Genomic DNA, 20,668 nt, shown 5'->3' on the forward strand with positions numbered 1-20,668 from the left:
GTTGTGGCAGCGGGATCTTGGGATTGGGGTGAGCTATGGGGGGATCAGGGAGGGGAGTTGTCAAGAGGGGTAGGGAGGGCTGGCAAACAATGCAAGCAGCGGCTCTTAGTAATAGAATAATATCATTAAGAGAACTTTCCTTTTTGCCACACACACATCCTTATGTGCCCAATTCTTCATTCTACCACTCAATTATCTTTGAAGAAGTATGATGACCTGTTGTGACCCTATTTAAATTTCAATACAGTTTGGAAATGATTTTAAAATTGTATGGATTATTTATGAAGTTTGCTTTGACCTGCGGTATCATCTTTGCTGACCCTGAACAACTATAAAGACTTATTAAAATCTGTATAAGCAGGAGCAAACTGCAACCAGAATTTGGACAGCTTTTAGCATCAGGGGAAAAGTGATGACTACTAGCTCCAGGTCATAGACACTCTCTCTCTCTCTCTCTCTCTCTCTCTCTCTCTCTCTTCTTTAGAAGTGGAATGCTGGTTGTAATTTTTCATTTATGAGGGGAAAGCGTCATGTGAAATAGACCTCAGTATACAGAAGGCAAGCAGTGCTGTCTCCTGCATGCCAATTTACTTAGGGCTGCACATCATAAACGCTGCAGCCCCCTTGATTTCAGTGGGGACTCAAGTCTTTGATTGCAAGCCTCAGTATGTTAGCTACGGATACTGAACTGCCATTTTGGTCTCACACCAGAAGCTGAACAAAACAAAGTGCATTTCTAAGTCAATTATTGCTCGGGTTCACTAAGTTTTATTGAAGCCACTCTACAATATAACCCAAAGAACAGCTCTTGAAGCTTAAGAGGAGTTTGGATTTGATATCCCGCTTCATCACTACCCTAAGGGGTCTCAAAGCGGCTAACATTCTCCTTTCCCTTCCTCCCCCACAACAAACACTCTGTGAGGTGAGTGGGGCTGAGAGACTTCAGAGAAATGTGACTAGCCCAAGGTCACCCAGCAGCTGCATGTGGAGGAGCGGGGAAGCGAACCCGGTTCACCAGATTACGAGTCCACCGCTCTTAACAACTACACCACACTGGCTCCCCAGCTAAGTGCTAAGAAAGTGCTAAGGGTAACTACTTCTGCTGAGCTAAGCTGAGCCCCACAGATCTGGGGAAAGTGATGATTTCTTTCTGCTGCAAACTACCCTGAGGATCATACACTGAAAACATGGTAGTTATTCAGCTTAGAGAGGCCCTAATTTGTAAGCTCTACACTAAGCCTGATAGAGGAACAGTTTATTATAAAGCAGAGAATTTGGGGTTCACAACATTTCTGGTTAAATGAGAAGGTTCTCATGAATTTCCTGAATGTGGAAGTATGAGTTAATGATTCAGAAAATAACACCAGCTGGGCACAATGCCACACACCCTCTATTTATCAAAGATGATAAAACACTTCTGCACAAAGGAGATGAGAGGGGAAATGAGGCCAACATGAGAAATCTATACCTAGTGGGTATTATATCTGAAAGATGTGGACCAGGTATGTATAATAGAAACATTTTCCTGCATAAATTAGAACAACATTTACAAATGTCTGGTATTGTTCTGCAAAGCACATATTATTTCTCAAAGAAAAGCCCTGGAAATAAAACAAAGAACAACATAACAAAAACTAGGGGGTGGAATCCCACTCCCATCTTTCTGTGCACAATGGTGCCAATAGATCTTCTGGGGAGGCTGGTTTCTAACCACAAGAACCGATGTTCCAGCATTATCAGCAAGGGAGCACACTGCCAATGCCACATCTAAGATCAGCCTCATATTATTTTAATCAAGGTTGGAGTCAAAAATCAGTCACAGCCTTTCCTCAATTCAACAAATCATTCAACAAGTTTAGGGCTAGTGAACCAAAACCGTAATCCTCGAGCTGAATAGCCTCTCAATACAAGGACAACAGATGTTTTTACATGCTGAATACGATGACAAGGCCTCGCACGATTTTAGCTTTCATTATATCACGGGCTTGTCTAGCATCAGAGCATAACAACTCAGATTCAAAGTTGCTCGTGCTCTCATTCATTCTGCATAACCAGAAGACTTCCACTGCAAAGAACTAGGATCTCACACATTCCCCCCCTCTGAATTTAGATTTCCCTGATCCAAAGATAACCTGAAAATTTCCAAATCTTTGATTTCCAAAGAGATTGCTCAGTTGGTAGATCATGTGACTCTTAATCTCAGGGTCGTGGGTTTGGGCAAAATATTCCAACTCTACAATTTGATAATTCTATTAAGTAACCACACCTTGGTCAGTGGATGGTCTCATCAGGTATTTTGCCTTGCCTCTGTTGGGGGAGTAATCCTTTGCTTTAGCTACTTCCCTTTCCACACCCCATCTTTTCATCCATGACCCACATAACTACAACAACAACAATTTATTACTTATACCCCACCCATCTGGCCGGGCCTCCCCAGCCACTCGGGGCAGCTCCCAGCAGATTATTAAAAACACTATAAAACTAACAGGACTGCCTTGAGATGTATTCTAAAAGTCTGGGAGTTGTTCTTCTCTTTGACTTCTGGTGGGAGGGCGCTCCACAGGGCAGGTGCCACCACTGAGAAGGCCCTCTGCCTGCTTCCCTGCAACCTCACTTCTCGCAGTGAGAGAACCGCCAGAAGGCCCTCGGAGCTGGACCTACTGTTGGCCTCTGTTGGAGACTGACTTCTAGAGTAGCTGTTCTTATGAAGCCTGTGTAGATTGTTGCTTGTGCAAACCTAGCATTAGTAGAGATGGTGCATGAATGATGGCTTGTCCAGTCAGCCACCATAATATCGGAATGCTTTCAAGCCACATGATGAAGCAATCTGGCTGAAGCTTAGTACGTGTGCATTTTAACAACACACATATACACTTCTGAATCACAACTAAAGACTACTACGTTTATAATCTATGTTCTTGGGAATGGGATAGGTACTCATGGAAAACCCTTGTCATTTACAATCTCTGCAATGTACTCTGGCAATAGCAGGCAAACAGAGAGAGAAATGAAATGATGGCTGCCTGAGAATAAATATAAATGTGGGATTGCTTCTTAGGGTCCTCTTGCCATGCTTGGGGGTGGCAGGAAAAAGCCCCTGGCAATACTGTGTCACAACTAATAGTACAAAAACAATCAAAGAGTTCAGGCAATTTATTGAAATTCTGCAAATCTTTGTTAGCTCCATAGCTTGAGGCATTTTTAACCCACAAGCACAGCAACAACTGCCATCATTATTTAAATTTGCGTAGAACAGTCAGAGATGTCAGTCATTTCAGCAGCCAGCTTTTTTTTTAAGCACGGGTCAGAAGAGGGACAATGGGCCAAATTTGCTCTCGAGTTCACACTAATGAGAACCAAATAAGTCTCTATTTACAGCATTAGTGAAACCAGACCTTGAGTTTTGCCCAGCATATTATGTACAGAGTGTGTGCCAATGAAACATGTCCTAGATTTGGCTGTGAAATAATTAAAAGAATAAGCATCTAGTAGCATAACAGAATCCCATGGCCAGGAACCATGCAAACATCATATCATTCTTTTCTCAATCATGGAATGAAATCAAAAGAATATTAGGCCTTTGTTCTCAGGGAGGTGTTTAACTACACACAACAAACACACGTTTGCTACCAAGTGACTTCAAGCAGATCCAGATTAATTTCCCTAGGGGTTCTGCTTTTGTGTACATCCCTGTGAGAGAGACAGAAAACTCTAGCAACTCCCAGAGCCTAGATATATGTGGACAAGGAATGCCTGGGTGTGACATCTTTTCCCTCTTAGAGGTCCAGTGTGTGCTCTTACTGCTTAAACCCTTGATGCTGCTTGAGAGGCCTATTTGAAAATCAATCAATCAATCAATTATAGCCATCCATCTGACTGGGTTGCCCCAGCCACTCTGGTCGGCTTCGAGCAAATTAAAGGATCAAACACAGTGAACACCACACATTAAAACTTCCCTATACAGGGCTGTCTTCAGATGTCTTCTAAAAGTCAGAGAGTTGTTTATTTCCTTGAGATCTGAAGAGAGGGAGATCCACAGGGCGGGTGCCACTACCAAGAAGGCCCTCTGCCGCCTGCTTTCTTCTATTTAGTATTTTATTCCCATGCCCTCCAAGTGCCCCAGTTTTCCAGGGCAGTCCTGGAAGTAAAAAAGCTATCCCGGCTTCTAATTTGATCCTGGAATGGTCCTATTTCCCTTGCCAGTGCCCCCCTACACCTCTGGGAGGAGGATGAGATGGTGGTGGTGACAGATGTGGCGGTTAAGAAGCACCCCAATGTATCTCCATGGCCGCCACTGCTGGCCTCCTCCCTTGGGTAGCTTGTAGCAGCTGCTGGAACGTGGGCGAGGTGGAGGAGAGTCTCTCAACAGTGAGAGATTGGGTTGCGTGTAACAATATCTAGACAAACACAAACGTGTTTGTACGCCCCTCTCTCTTATCCTTTCCAACCATCCTCCAGCTACAGTCTATGTATGCAGATAGAGACATACTCAACTGATAACGAAAAACAATGCAACAGAATGATTCCTTAGTACCAGTTCTTTACAAGGGATTGGGGGTGTAAGAAACTCTCTTGCTGTTATTTCTGATTTACTACGAGGCCGCTTTCATGAGCAGTACAAAAGAGGCACTAAAACAAGCTGAACATTCTGTATGTACAAAGGTAAATGAAACAAGAGCTACACAACAGGCCTGGTAATGCAGACCTCAGCATTCTTCCTTTGATTCAGTGAAGAAACTTGTCATCTTAAAAAGCTTTAATTAGACTTCACACTTTATTTGCAGACTGAAATCACATCGTGAAATTGTTTCAAGCCTTGACAAAGGCTAAGTACTGCACAATCTCCCTATTTAAGACAAATTAAACCATAAACCTTTGCTTGGGAGATGCTCTTCTAAGAAATGTGCAATTAAAGAATATTTTAAAAGAGAGTTTGAAGTAATAGGATTAAGCTTCATAGCGCTTGTAAACAATAACCTTCGGAAAACAGGCAAATGAAAAAAAGGAATGAAGATGTAGTTTTGGTGGGAAACAATGAAGTTGCGTTTACTAAGTGGAAAAGAATTAAAGCAGATATAATTTTTTTTTGTGTGTGTGTATAAGATAAGCTTGCAACAAGATATATGCTGGTAAAGAGATTAGTAAAATTTAAAGTCACCATGGCAAGCATACACACACCTATCAGAAACCCCGACTGCAAGCAAAAACTCAGTAGAAAAACTGTGCCAAGGGCAAGCCCTTTAAATAACAAAATAAGGGCATTTGAAGAATTGCATGCACAAGGAGTTGTGCAAGTTGATGATCACCTAGTACTGGAAAGAGAAGAGTATGAAGTTGCAAGGGATTTTGCAAAGGAAAACTGAGTTCACTTGGGGTGGGCAGTTAGCAGGCAATTCATAGGACCATTCCACACCCTACAAACTCAAAATTATCACATCTGTATCCTGTCTTTCCTAGGAGGAGGAGGGGGAGGGGGAGGAGGAGGAGGAGGAGGAGGAGGAGAATTAGAGCAGGGGCATTGATGGGGTTTGTCCATTTTCACCTTGTAACAATTCTGTGAGAGGGAGGTTTGGATGAGGGACAGTGGCATGTCCATGGCCACCGAGGTCTCCTAAACCTATCCACCATATCAGGGTAGCCAAGTTTGTACATTCCATGTGTTATTGGACTACAACTCCCATAATTCCTGCCCATTGGCCACACTGGCTGGGGCTGATGGGACTTCTGAAGGGCACCCCCTTGGCTATTCCTGTACTCTATCACACTGGAGCAGAATAAAATTGGGTTCACTCCAAATTCCAAATGCTTTTTAATGAAGCATTTTACGGACAACTTTTTTTAAAAAAAGGGAAATCCTTGGAAGGATAAAATAAATGCACTGAAATATGCATTCTGGAGTTCAATATATTTGGCTAAGTTCCTTTTTTTAAAAAAAACCCAACAACACAAAAACCTAAATCTCATAACAACATCAAAGCATTAGTTTCTATAGTAACCCAAAAACAAATGCAGCTGTGAAATAAATGTAATGCTAGGCAGCATTTTTATTTTCATATTTGGAATGTTTACTGTTTCTTTAGAGCCTGGCAATAAAGTCTCTAAGCTTGGGAAAGACATTCCACTTAAATATGTCATTACAACCCACTGCTTTAAAATTCTTAGAAATACAAGAAGACGGATATATTTTGAATAACGTTCTTGCAAAAGCTGTACTCTAAAAGGGGAGCAAAATGAAAAGCAGCTAAATTTATTTCTGAAATCAAGTGCCAAAAATGGATATGGCTCGCCGTCAATTCAGGCAGAGTTAAAAACATGGTTGAAAGTGTGTAGGGCAAAGTAGTCAGACATTTGAAAAAGGGAGACCTGAGTTCAAATCTCTGCACAAGGACCTCACTGGGAGAACTTGGGCCAGTCGCACACTCTTCTTGTGAAAATAAAATGGGTTACGCTACTCTGAACATCTTGGAGAAAGAATCAGAGAGAAGGTTGAGAAATAACCAAATGGATTGTGTCAATTTTATCCCTAGTTGCTCAACATTTTAGGCCAGGCTGACGAATGTTTCCAGTGACAAAGTATTGAGCTGGATGTAATGTCGCAAACAGTGTGGCTTATGTATAAGCTAAACAAGCTATAGCTTTGGGCCCCACTCTCTTGCCCCCCCCCAAAAAAAAAATTAAAGAAAAAAAACACCTGGATATACATTTCCAAAATATAAGGTAAAATAGAAATAAAACCTACATACAGCAACAATGTTTTGTGTTGTGTAGACTCCTATGATGTAAGTCATGGGCCCCGCCCACTAGCCTGCTCCCTAAAATATCACCGGTTTGCTCATTTCTATATATAGGGTGCCTACATTCTGCGTGGATTGATTGCATGGCAACATGTGCAAATTGCTTTAGGTCCATAAATTACCATATATCATATATTCAACACACAAAACAGCGACAATTTGTTGTTGACAAAGGACAGCTGGACATAGAAAGGGCCCCATTACCTTCAGTAGCTTAGGGCCTCATCAAACCTAAATCTGGCCCTGGTTGCAGATCATGAAAACTGTCTCTGATCTGTGATGGCTGTTTCTCACCAGCTGATGCGGCAATTGCTGCATGATGAACACACCCTACCGCTACCTTCAATCAATGGGACAAGCTGAGAGTGCCTGTTAACAAATTTAATTCTTATATAGTTTTCCCCAATATTCAAAGAAGATGAAGAGTCGTGTTGTTGTTTTTTTTTAAAAAAAAATCTTGACTAAGAACTTCCTGGCACAATGCACATTTCAAACTTAGTCTAGGGCATCCTTTAATGTCAGTCTCAACGTGCATCAAAGCATTTAAAAGGTGTGTCATCATAAATCAACCCAAGATGGTGTCATTGTATAAAAATTATTTTGCAAATAAGCAGCTTGGGCTTAATGAAATAAAAATGCAGCCCTGTACACCTGTCATGACCCCCTGTATGTTTACTAGGCTGCATTTTAATTTTAACATACTTATTTTCTCCTCTACAAGTGGAGTAAAGTAAAATAATATGCCATTTCTTTTCTAGCTCAGGTTTGGGTCTCTGGAAAGATCAAAACATTGCACTGCATTTAACAGGAGCTCTGATTCAATTAAACCTCTACATTTTCTCTTTCTCATGCCATTGACTGAACTTTGTTTCTTGCACAGAAAGTTGCTTGGGTTTTGTTTGTTTGTTTGTTTGTTTGTTTACCAAGGAAGTTCTTGGTTCACACACATTGAATCCGGTAGCCCTTTCAAACTAGGCTTTACTGCTTACTCAGATCTCTTTCCAGAAAAAAAATAAAATAAAATTGATTGTTTTAGCATGGGATGTACTTTGGCCTGTATCTCTATTCCACAGAAGCAAGAAACAATGAAGAAAAGCAGAACAGGCTCAACAATGCCCATGAATTTCCCTAATAAGGAAACAATCCACTTCTTTTCAGGGGGCTGAGAGCACAAAGTCCACACACTTTGTTAAGAAAAGAGGTTCTTTTTTTCTTTTTTGGATATCCAAATCTCTAATTAATATACATGTGAAGTGACATTTGGGCTGGGAAGCCTGATATGAGGGAACATAACTGACACAGCTAAAATGCAGTCAATATCATGTAAATTGCCTTACAGGTGGAACAAATGTAAGCAGATTATTACATGCAAATTTTTTTCCAAGGCAATCATTTACATTTTCTAATATATTTGGGAAAAAGCTGTCTGCTATCAAAGCCTCCGAAATGCAGCTGCAAAAAATTAGGCAGAGATGTAGGCTCAATAGTGGGGTTGTGTTTTCCTTCAGAAAGCATTCACTTAGCTTTGCATAGCACACTGGAGAACTGATTACACTTATAAACACAGTCATTGCTCCGTCCCGCGACTGCTTGTTTGGGGTATCAGATGCGGCTTATCTAAGAAAATATTAAGTGTCATACAATTTTGCATGTTATATATGAGGGAGGAAGGAGCTATAAGCTCCTGTGCAAATAACCAAACTAGTTGAAACTGTTAGGATTCTTTTCCCATGCTGCAGTCATGGGATTGTTTTTATCACATGACGGTGTATGTTTTCATTCCACATTGTGGGGAGTGATGGAGACAGGATGTTTGTATGACTGTGTTTCCATGATGTAGGACGTTTGTCCTTTTGTTCTTTCTCTTTGCTGTCTGATGCTGAAGAGGAAGGAGCTGAGTTACAATGCTCCAAATATGTACAGTGGTACCTCGGGTTACATACGCTTCAGGTTACATACGCTTCAGGTTACAGACTCTGCTAACCCAGAAATAGTGCTTCAGGTTAAGAACTTTGCTTCAGGATGAGAACAGAAATCATGCTCTGGCGGCACGGCAGCAGCAGGAGGCTCCATTAGCTAAAGTGGTGCTTCAGGTTAAGAACAGTTTCAGGTTAAGTACGGACCTCCGGAACGAATTAAGTACTTAATGTGAGGTACCACTGTATATGTAAATAAACGTAGTTTAGCCAAATGTTGCACTGCTGAGTCTGTACGCTGACTGCATATATTGTACTCTGCTGGTCTTGAAGTGTGCTGATGCCTTAAGGTATCAGTTGCTGTGATGTTCGCTCTGGAGAAAGAGTTTGAATCTCCCAAACGACTGACCAGGAGGAAGAGAACATGCCAATCGGGCATGTGTCTCTACCAGACTCCTACTCGTGTGTCGGACCTCCTGACAGAAGCATCTCCTTATGCCTAAAAGCAGCATCTTTTAGCCGAGGGAGCAGTTAATAGTGGGGTGGCCTTTGGAGGAATCCGTCCATGGATCAATTTCTAATGCGCCAAATGGTAGTGTTTTCTGATAATTAGGACTGCCTCATCTAGACAATTTGGATTGTAAGTCGTGCTTGGCAGAGGAGTAAAAGCAATTAAGACCTCTGTAAACTCAGCTGTGGTTGAAGGTCACCATTTTAAAATAGTTACCAACACTACCACCACGCCACAAGAATTAAATACTCCATGTGCACTAAATCCTTTCAAGTTCTTTTTTTTCTTTTTCTTCACTATGACTTCAACACACTTCAGCAGTGTTAGCTTCTACCTGCATGTTGGCCTGGTTCGCACACAACATGAAGCCAAAAAGAAGCAAGTGTGTGAGTGGCAACAGAAAAAATCATGGCTGCTTCATGGCTGGGAGTGGCCGCTGAGATCATGTAACAGTGGTCCTGAAAAACCTACATTGGCTCCCAGTACCTTTCCAGGCACAGATCAAAGTGTTGGTGCTGACCTTTAAAGCTCAAAACGGCCTTGGCCCAGTGTACTGAAGGAGTGTCTCCATCCCCATCGTTCTGCCCTGACACTAAGGTCCAGCTCCGAGGGCCTTTTGGCAGTTCCCTCACTGCAAGAAGTTAAGGGAACCAGGAAGAGGGCCTTCTCGGTAGTGGTGCCCACCCTGTGGAATGCCCTCCCATCAGATGTCAAGGAAATAAACAACTATCTGATGTTTAAAAGACATCTGAAAGCAGCCCTGTTTAGGGAAGTTTTTAATGTTTGAAGTTTTATCATGTTTTTAATATTCTGCTGAGAGCCGCCCAGAGTGGCTGGGTATAAATTTTATTTATTTATTTATTTATTTATTTATTTATTTATTTATTTATTTATTTATTTAATTTAGAAGACATCTAAAGGAAGCCCTGTATATGGAAGTTTTTAAATGTTTTATTATGTTTTGGCATATGCTAGAAGCTACCCAGAGTGGCTAGGGCAACCTAGTCAGATGGGTGGGGTACAAATAATAAGAATAAGAACAATTGTTATTATTCATTTCACCCCAGTCCTCCTGCTGCTGAACTACATGGACCTGGGCTCGTGGGTTGTCTCGCCAAAGTTTTTTCTTGCTTTGGGCTTTGTTTGGCTTAGCTGCAGGTATTGTGGCAGCAGGAAGACCTGGAGAGGAGTGAAGAAGATGTGATTTTCATTCTGAGAGCCCATATGCTTGCTTATGTGTGAACAAGGCCTCGCTAATGAACCAGAGTAAGCCACATGTAAACATGGTAAGCTACCTGTGAACAAGGTCTCTCTGAAGAGCTGCCCAGTAGATCTACCTAGAGTTGCCCAACTGATTTTTAATCCAGTCCTCCAAGGTTGTATATAGTGGCTCTACATCAAGCTCTCTTCCCTGAGATCCCTTAACTAGTAATATTGGGGATATGATCTCAAATCTCATGCATAAAACAATGTGCTCTGCTGCTGAGCTATGAACGTACCACAAAAGACGATCTCTGGATTTCCTTTCCTGGAACTAAGGGTATAAAAAGCAACTTATTTCAAAGTCAAAGCCTTTGACTTTGGTCAAAGCCAGCCTTTCAAGGTCTTATTCCCAGACCCCCAACCTGAAATGTAAGGGATTAGTCCAAGACCTTTCATGAATGTGTGAAAACTTTACAAAACCAAGAGATATGTCTCGCTCCCCCTGCAACAGTTTCTAGCATACCACATCCCATAATATAGCACAAACAGTTGCAGTTCAAATGGTATCTATTAGTAACTTGCAAGAGACGTTTGCTCAATTTATTTTGTTATGTAATGCTTTTAGGTAGATCAGAAAGCAAAACACTGTTCTTTTTGGTTCTTTATGGTTCACACATTATCACTGCAGGGGGAAAAATCTTCCACAAGGCGCCTGCTTTTTCTCATACATGCACACACACAAACATCCCTGACACCCGCACCACAAATTTACACATACCTTTAACACTTTTTGTTACTGCTGGGTAAAAGAACTACATCAATCTACCATGTATGTTAATTGCATATTAAGTAAGGAACTCTTTCATGTGTTTAAGCACTTCAAAATGAAATATAACAAAATATCAGTATGTGGATTTCAAAGCCCTGAATTTTAGCCGAGTTTGATCTTGTGGAAGATGAACTGCTTTTAATATACAATGTCTGAAGGTTTGCTTGGTTCCATTTTCACCTTACCTTCTATTGCTGATTGGAGAACTCGAGAATGGTCATAAGCGATGACATTCGCGTATCTATTCTTTGGTTTATTTACTTCCAGGTTAGAGTGTTCCCATGTGAATTGCTGCCCTGGGTCAATTGACTAGAGAGAGAGAGAGAGAGAGAGAGAGAGAGAGAGAGAGAGAGAGAGAGAAGGGATAGTTATTATTAGCTGAAGAACTATTTTTATTTTGGAAATACTTACCTTTTATAAAAGGTTCACATGTATTGCATAGCTCAAAGGACTTAACTGTGGGTCTTACTCCACTGCAGTTTGTCATACTGATACTTAGGGCACAACTGGATGTCTGCTTGTCTCGCCGCTTTACTGCAGAGAAACCCGCAGAATCAGAATGCCAACTGGGTTTGGGGCAGATTGCTCTGAATCAATGTTCAAAGGGTAGGTTTCTCCAGGGAAAAGCGGAAAACTTGTGCTTAGAAAGCACAAGACAAGTGCAAGTGTGGGCAAGCCCTTATTGACAATCACATTTAACCGCTGGCCTTGCAAGATACTCTATCTGTTCTCACACAAAACAAGAAAAAAAAACCTATTATGTTGTTGTTGTTGTGCGAGAGAGAGATGTGAAGAGGTTATAATAATAAAACGGAGGAAGAATAATGAAAGGCTCAAGTAGATTTAGCTATGGCAACCATAGAACTGGGGGTTTTCTCTATAGAATGCCTGTGGCCTCTGTACATTTGCAAGGGAAAAGAGACTTCATTAGTGCTGCCAGAAACCCCTTGTTCTGAGGGTAGGCTCTAAAGTATCTAACCAAAGATCATCAATTAAAATTCCTGATGCTCCCAAGGGAAAGACGTTTCTGCAGAAATCTCATCCAAACAGCTGGTTGGCTTGTACCTGGTGAATTTAAGCATATGTAGAAAGCAGCTCATCCATACCAGATTCTTTGTGGAGGCTGAGCATTGCTGGTTCACAATGATCTAATTGGGGTGGACTGCGGTAATGTGGTACTTTGGTACAGTTGCTTTTTATGTATCTTTTCAGTAGGTACCCATATAAATATAGGCAGTGCTTTTTCCCCTAAAATACTTTTTTTAGGGGTGCTCTCATTTTCCTACTCATACTGAAATACTGTCCCTCAAGGAGGCCCAACTTAGATTCACAAAAGGTTTAGGGGTATGCGTACCCCCAGAAGAAAGCACTCCATATAGGTGGTATTATTATTATTATTATTATTATTATTATTATTATTATTATTATTATTCGCCCCTCAGCTTGGTGCTTTGTGCAGTGGAACTGCCCGCACCCCCTTAAATCTGGTGCTGATCTAATACAGGATGGCTTGCAAGCAATTTTGGAAGAGCTGTTAAAATGGAAGAGGCATCATATTTTCCAAGGTCTTTGGGGTGACGTCTGGCACTAATTCAGGCCCATGTTCACTTTAAAGTGCAAATCATATTATATTCATATTATCTGAAGCTTCAGTGATTTACCAAAATCAACAACAAAGTTCTGTTTTTCGTACTGTGCAAAAAGCGTCATTTTCAGCTGCTTGTAGTTTTGATGTACTGCTTCCACACCAGTGGCGTAGCGTGGGGGGTGCAGGGGGGCTGGCCGCACCGGGCGCAACATCTGGGGGGCGCGCGCTTGCACTCGCAGCTCTCTGTCCCTACCTGGCTCACTCACTCTCCATGGGTTAGGGGGCGCAAATTACTTGCCTTGCCCCGGGTGCTGACAACCCATGCTACGCCACTGTTCCACACCTGAGAACCTGCTTCCTTCAAACCGGGGAGTACAGCAATTCCTCCTTTTATTCTTTCCTGCATCTCCATGTTCTCCAGAAACAAATGAAGTATTCAGTTTTCTAGGGCTGGTTTTCCAGCCCACACTTTTTAATTAGCACAGCCACAGTTAGACAAACACAAGCATCTCAAGTCAGAAATCTTTCATAAAACCTCCTTCCTACACACGGGCGTTCCATCTTTTTGTTTCCTACAAGATACTGCAGGCTAGGTCCCTTCTGATCCATATTATGCTGGAAATAGGCTGCATTTAACACCTGCAGATATTCACTACAGATTAAAGGTAAGGTACAGCTGTACCTTAATAACAGCAGTTGCCTCTTGGCACACCACCAAAAAGATAAGCTGTAATTGAAGCAATTTAAAGCTCCCTGGGGTTCCATTGTGCACACAGAGCATTCTCTCGGGGGGGGGGGGGCTTCCTCATTCTTATTAAAGCCAGAAAAAGCTCCACATGTGTGGGCAAAAAGGTGTCCCCAGTGCTGCAAAGAACAGAAGGGCACCTGTTCATGTGTCGCTCCCAAAGGTGTGTATCAGAGCTGCTGCAAGCACACTAGAGTTATGATGCTGCAATTAATCTTACCTGTTATAACAAATAAAATTCATTAGTAGTTTGAATGCAAGGGGGTGCACGGGAATGGAGGATCAACGAGTTGGCTGTGTACATTGGCCATGATCAAATGAGACAGCTCAGTCTGAGTACAGAAAGCAGAAGCCTTTTTTTTACTAGGAATTACAGGTACTGACATAGCAAAGGAGCAGAAAAGACTCTTTATGTATGGAACAACAGCCGCCCAGATGTTATTAGCTCAGAATTGGAAAGAAGACAAAGTCCTTACCAGAGAAGAATGGCAAAGTTGATGGACTATGCTGAGATGGCAAAGCTGACTGGAAAACTCAGGAACCAGACCTACATTGGCTCCCAGTACGTTTCAAAGCACAATTCAAAGTGTTGGTGTTGACCTTTAAAGCCCTAAACTGCCTCAGCTCAGTATACCTGAAGGAGCGTCTCCACCCCCATCATTCTGCCCGGACGCTGAGGTCCAGCGCCGAGGGCCTTCTGGCGGTTCCCTCATTGCAAGAAGCAAAGCTACAGGGAAGCAGGCAGAGGGCCTTCTCGGTAGTGGCACCCGCCCTGTGGAACGCCCTCCCATCAGATGTCAAAGAGATAAACAACTACCTGACATTCAGAAGACATCTTAAGGCAGCCCTGTTCAAGGAAGTTGTTAATGTATGACATATTAGTGTATTTTTGGTCTTTGTGGAAGCTGTCCAGAGTGGCTGGGGAAACCCAGCCAGATGGGCGGGGTACAAATAATAAATTATTATTATTATTATTATTATTATTATTATTATTATTATTATATAACCAAGAGGATAAAAGCTTTATAAAAGAATGGGGAAAATTTAAAAGTTACTTAGGGGACCACTGTAAGCAGATGATAACAAGAGCAGGGTTTTGACCCACTTGTAGTGTAAAAAATATTATGGACAATATGGTTTGATATAAAAATTGGAGTATGGATGAATATGCAGTTGTAGATGTTTAAAATGAGACCCCGTGGAGGGGATGGGGGGAAGTCACAAGATTCGGAGAATCTCTTTTTATAGTTGTGTTTTTACTAGTTTGTGTTTATTTATACCTTGTATTTGTAAAACCAATAAAAAAGATTTCATAAAGAAAGCAGGCCTTCCTTCCTTCCTTCCTTCTCTTTTTTATTGTGATGCAATGAATCCATGTTTCCATCATTACAAAAAATAGATTCCTTTCCAGCCTTGCATTTCCACACTTTGCATTCCAATAATTGATGGAATTTTTCAATCTTCCCACAATCTGCCTTTTCTCCTGTAAATCAGTTTGGTCAATTTATTCATTTCTGCCAGTTCAAAGCTTGCTGGCATATCCACCATGCTGCCCTTACTATCTTTTCAGCTATCATCAAGAACCAAATTAAAGATTTCAGATCTGTGGGCATATCCTCCTGATCAAATTTTAAAAGTGTCCACGTTGGAAGAACTCTTAAATTGTTCCAAATCATATCCACTACATACTGAGTAATATTTGTCTTCAAAATTAGGTAATTCACATCATATCCCCCCCGCAATATGTAGCAGACAATGCTTGGATCTATATTTAATTATATATTTGAATCCAGTTGCCACTATTTTGTTCTGTGAACCACCCTGAGACCTCCGGGTATAGGGTGGCATATAAAACCAATAAATAATAATATTTCTGTGAAATCTAGGGAAACAGTCTAATCTTAGCTTGGTACTCTCAACCTCACCATACTTCATCAAAGACCTGTCTGGAGAGAGAAATCTAATCTATATTTCCTAGGTCTGAATAGCCAGGCTGGAACAGAGAATAGAGTGATATTGGCAGAAACATTGTAGAAGTGTGAAAGACCAATAACTCATGAATAACAAGTCTGTGCTAACAGTTTTAATGAGTGCTCTAATGGTTTAATGGATGACACTTAAAAAGGATCCCTAGTAGATTCATTCTGACAGTTTGTCTTGAACAAAGCTGCCATTAAAAGATGAAATGGATTTCTTCACAATAAATGCATGTACTGTATAACATGATGAAACTTTTGTTTTAAAGGGTATGTGCAATGCAGCTGTAGTGTCTGCATGCTCCCCTGACTATGGTTTTGCATATTTCCACCCAAAATGTGAGACTCTGTAGGAAAGAGGTCTGGATTTAGGCTGGCTGCTATTTGCATGTTCAGACCCAGAGACCTGCCCCTTAAATAAAGACACATTTGACTCAAATTTTAGTTTTGGTTTTTGGCAGAATTTAGGCCACAACTTTATTGATTACAGAAAAGTGAGTGGTTGCATAGGCTCTGGTTCGACTAGTTCCCTCCACCGTTGTGGGTAGCGCTGACCCAGAGCTCTATCATAGGTCAGCCAAGGGTGAACACCTGAGGCAGGTGAAAAGCCTGGGAACAGATTCTGTTCACTCCCCAGATGCTCCCCTGGACTCAGGCACAGACACAACCCCCTTTTGGGGGTTGACCAAACCAAGTTGAGTCCTTGGATTCCTTCAATGGAATACCCTTCACATAAGGATGGTGAGACCATTGTCCCATCCCTATCACCTGAACCAGTGCCTATCCGCAACCTTACAAGTTGTGACGAATTGCTACATGGCAGGTGAAACACAAATGGCCACAGCCAATCAGCCAAGTGGGGAAAATTCCTGCCGTGCCCCTGTCCCAACTACAAATGACCAGTGGCGTAGCGTGGGTTGTCAGCACCCGGGGCAAGGCAAGTAATTTGCGCCCCCTAACCCGTGGATTTGCCCTAACCCCAGATGTTGCGCCCGGTGCGGCCGGCCCCCCCTGCACCCCCCACGCTACGCCACTGCAAATGACGCACAATAGCATTGCAAGGTCAATCGCAAAATGCCCTAAAATTAGGGAGAGGTGGGTGGGTGTTCCGATGCACGAGCCAAAAGAGGAAGCTCTGGGACATGTGCATCAAATCTATGCTGCCAGGTGCCATAAGAAAGCGGCAGAGATAGCGCAGGATAGTACGCACCCCGGAAATTATCTCTTTCAGCTTCTGCCTTCTGGAAGAAGGTATAGGGTTATAAAGGCCAGGACTAGCCGCCTGAGAAACAGTTTCTACGCAAATGCAATTCTGGTTCTAAATGCAGCATAAGGGGTCTCTATAGTATAGTGTATTTTAAAATGGGGTTTCAGAGTTTTTAGGGGTTTTTGAATGTTTTATGTAGTTTTTATGTAGTTTTATGTAGTTTTTATGTAGTTTTATGTAGTTTTACAATTTCATTGTCCTGCATGGGACAATGACAATAAATAAAGATATCACATGGGTTTATATAGGTCCCTCGATCCATTTAGACTGCACCCCATTGGCCAGATTATACCCAGCAATGAGAGACCTACCAATCGGGTGTTGTGGCTGTCCAATAGACCCACCCACAACCAGGAGGTCAGTCTCCAGGTCTCACTGTAACATGTGCCCTCTTTTAGGGAGGACACGATTTACCCGTGACTTTCCATTCACTAGACAAATGGGTCAGTAGGCAATGGAGCCAATGAATTGTCATGTAGTAGTTCACCTCGAAGACTCTCATCAAGCTTGTGCATTAAAATAGGATCCCTTGTTCATAGAATCATAGAATTGTAGAATTGGAAGGGCCCAGAGGGTCATCTAGTCCAACCTGCTGCAATGCAGGAATCTTTTGCCCAATGTGAGGCTCGAATCCATGAGGCTCATGCTCTACTGACTGAGTTTATCCCAGCTGCCTAGAATCACCATACTAACCCAGGAAGGTGCCCACAGGCCTTAAAACTGCACATTCAAGAAGGAAGTCCAGCTGGCTGTGACAAATAAGTCATACTACATAATATAGGGAAAGAGGAAAAATCCGTAACTATTCTCCAAATAGGTAGTAAAAGGAACACTTTTCCAAAGCAGCAAGTCTTAGGATAAAGGAAACTTTAGTTTCCCAAGAAACCAGTGCTGTGAAACTTGTCCTCCAATTGCTTGAAATAAAAAAAAAAAAAAATCACTGATAGTTTCTTTCCCCTTCAATAATTTTCAAATAAAATCTATTTTGCCATTATCAGATAGAGGATGGTTGGGGAGGAACCAAAAACTCTTCCCAGGTGAAATATAGAGCTTACAGTAAACAAGGAAATGGTTCCATGTATCCCAAGAGTCTAACTGGGCTTTGTTTTTCAAAAGAACAGTACATGAAAAAAATCAGTGAAATAAGTCTGCTCTATGAGTGTGAAAAATTCTGTGTAAAGCTGAAGTCAACTTGGAGCAGAATTAAGAGTGGTATGAAAGAAAGTGCTTCTTCTAGGCACAGGAATTTCTACTTGCACCATAGAACTTCCACTCTTTCTGCCCCACATTCTCTCCAAATCTACTCTGGAAGTTGGGTCAACCCCTGGAACAGACGGAGAGTGAGTAGAAATTCTGTTGTGCAACCAAAATTCCTTCTGCTAGAGATAGTACTTTGTTGGACGCTGCCCAAAGACCCTAAGCTAATAATTTACTCCAGGGATCCAACTGACTCCTTCACTTCTTTGTTTTGTTTGTACACAGGAATTTACAGGGCCCGTCCCCCCCCAAAAAAAAAAAGTGTGTGGGGAGACTTCTCCAATGATCTGAAAGTGGTAGCACAAAATAAAAAATGGAAATTGTGTATATATCTATATCTATATCTATATCTACATATGACAAAACTAAGACAGAAATATATCTATACAGTGGACGCTCGGATTGTGAACGTGATCCGTGTGGGAGGCATGTTCGCAACCCGCAGCGTCTGCAACCTGCAGCACCGCATCTGCGCATGTGCGAGTTGCGATTTGGAGCTTCTGCGCATGTGCAAAGCACGATTTAGCACTTCTGTGCACGCACAAGCAGCAAAACCCGGAAGTAACCCGTTCCGGTACTTCTGGGTTTTGCCGTGTCCGTAACTCAAAAACACGTAACCTGAAGCGTCTGTAACCCGAGGTATGACTGCATCTACACATGACAAAACTATGACAGAAATACAGAAGTAGTAAGACTTTTCCCTGCCCTCTTTTGAAAACTTCCTGGGGATAACAGGTAGTTTGGTAGTTTCACTTTCCCATTCATTTCCACGCCCCCCCCCCCATAAATTAGACACTTTCAATTAAATGAAACTTTTATTTTCAAAGGCAAAAATTGGACATGGGGGCAGGGAAGATGAAGCTCTACAAGACAACTGCGGGTTTGTCTTCATCTCTTCTTTTGTGACAACTTCATTCCCCTCTCCCCCAAATTGGATCTTTAGCCAATTAATTGTTAAAGTTCAAACAAAAAGATGGTCATGTTTTCAGACATGTAAGTATTGGGGAGTAGGTGCAGCATGGAATGATCCAAGCTTGCTAAAATAAATAAATCCTAAAGCTTACAAATATTTCAAACAGCTGCAGGGTTCTACAGTAACCCTGTTAATGCAAGAGGGCTATAAAGAAGGCAGGAGAGAAAAAACAGCTTTTCCATTTAAACTATTATGTTTTTAAAGTTACCGGATATTCATATATCTAAACTTTTAGCAAAATCATATGATTTAGGACCGTGTGACTAGATGAGTCCCCATCACAGAAAAAAACAGTAAGTAAAATATACCACAAAGGGAGAAACTAAAATATCAGTGATGATGATGATGAAGAAGAAGAGTTTGGATTTGATATCCCGCTTTATCACTACCCTAAGGGGTCTCAAAGCGGCTAACATTCTCCTTTCCCTTCCTCCCCCACAACAAACACTCTGTGGGCTGAGAGACTTCAGAGAAGTGTGACTAGCCCAAGGTCACCCAGCAGCTGCATGCGGAGGAGCGGAGACACGAACCCGGTTCCCCAGATTACGAGACTACTGCTCTTAACCACTACACCACACTGGCTCACTGGGCTTGGGTTTCTTTTTCCCCATCCAGAAAGTATTCTACTAAGGCGAGCAATCAAATATACAACCCTTAGTCAACATCATAGTTTTCAAACAAAGGCTGCAGCCCATAGCATTGGTGAAATAGCAGCTCAGTAATAAGTCTCTCTGAAGTAAGCAAGCACAGCGTATAGCAATTGCACTGTGGAAAGAACAATAAAGTTAGCACCCTGGTAGATGTCAAAGCAAATGGATGATGTGGAACTAGAGAATTATTAACTACCCCTGAAAATGAAAAATTTGACCCTCTTTTACCAATGTCAGGTTTTGCTTTGAGAGTTTCATATTTCAGATGAATCTATAATAAGATGCTATTTTGTTATTCAGGAAACTTGCCGATTGAATGAGATTTACATATTGCTTTAGCAAAACATGAATGCTAAATACCTGAACACTAATACATCATCACGGCCAAGTTGCCAGCAGAAATGCCTTTTCCTTTCACTTTAGAAACCCGAACGAGGAGAAAGTAAAAAGCAGATCTTATTTCTTATTTATAAAATTTCTGCACCACTTAATAAACAGCTCTAAGCAGCTTGCAATAAAGCCGAACTAACATTCAATATTAAAAAAGAAAACTGGATGAAAGCAAGTTAAGAGCATTGCTGCACTTGACAAACAAAACCGAGCAGTGTAAAAAACGAGAATTAAAAATTTAAGAATCAGAGTCTGTAGCCTGGGCTCATGATTCTGCCCTCCTAGACAAAACATGAGCTGCAAGCCAGAGGTTTCACATGAAGCCAAACTGTGGCTTAGCATGGGGCAGCGCAGCAGGAAAATGACCTGCTTGCTCACAGTTCATACTGAGTCGTGTTCATGCTAAGCTATGATGTGTGACCTAAGCCATTACCTTAGAGTAAAAACCTTTTTTTTTTTTTTTGAGCGGGGAGGTGTTAGTACTTAAAAATAAAACCTCAAGATACAATTCACTTTAGTAAATTATTAATGCCTCCCATCACAAATCTGGTGATTCACCGGCAAAATCC

At 41.7% G+C, this 20,668-nt stretch overlaps 1 protein-coding gene across 26 annotated transcripts in view; it reads right to left on the bottom strand.

Moving 5' to 3' along the window:
• The window catches only part of PTPRD (protein tyrosine phosphatase receptor type D), a 1,160,352-nt gene that overhangs the window by 65,574 nt on the left and 1,074,110 nt on the right, over positions 1 to 20,668 (bottom strand). For all 26 annotated transcript variants that reach the window (XM_081844735.1, XM_081844724.1, XM_081844745.1 and 23 more), the window contains one exon: positions 11,439 to 11,562. In XM_081844735.1, coding sequence (XP_081700861.1) covers positions 11,439 to 11,562 — 124 coding nt within the window. The remainder of the gene's footprint in view (positions 1 to 11,438; positions 11,563 to 20,668) is intronic.

The sequence above is a fragment of the Podarcis erhardii genome, assembly GCF_964252035.2.
Source record: "Podarcis erhardii genome assembly, chromosome: 17".
NCBI classification, from domain to species: Eukaryota; Metazoa; Chordata; class Lepidosauria; order Squamata; family Lacertidae; genus Podarcis; species Podarcis erhardii.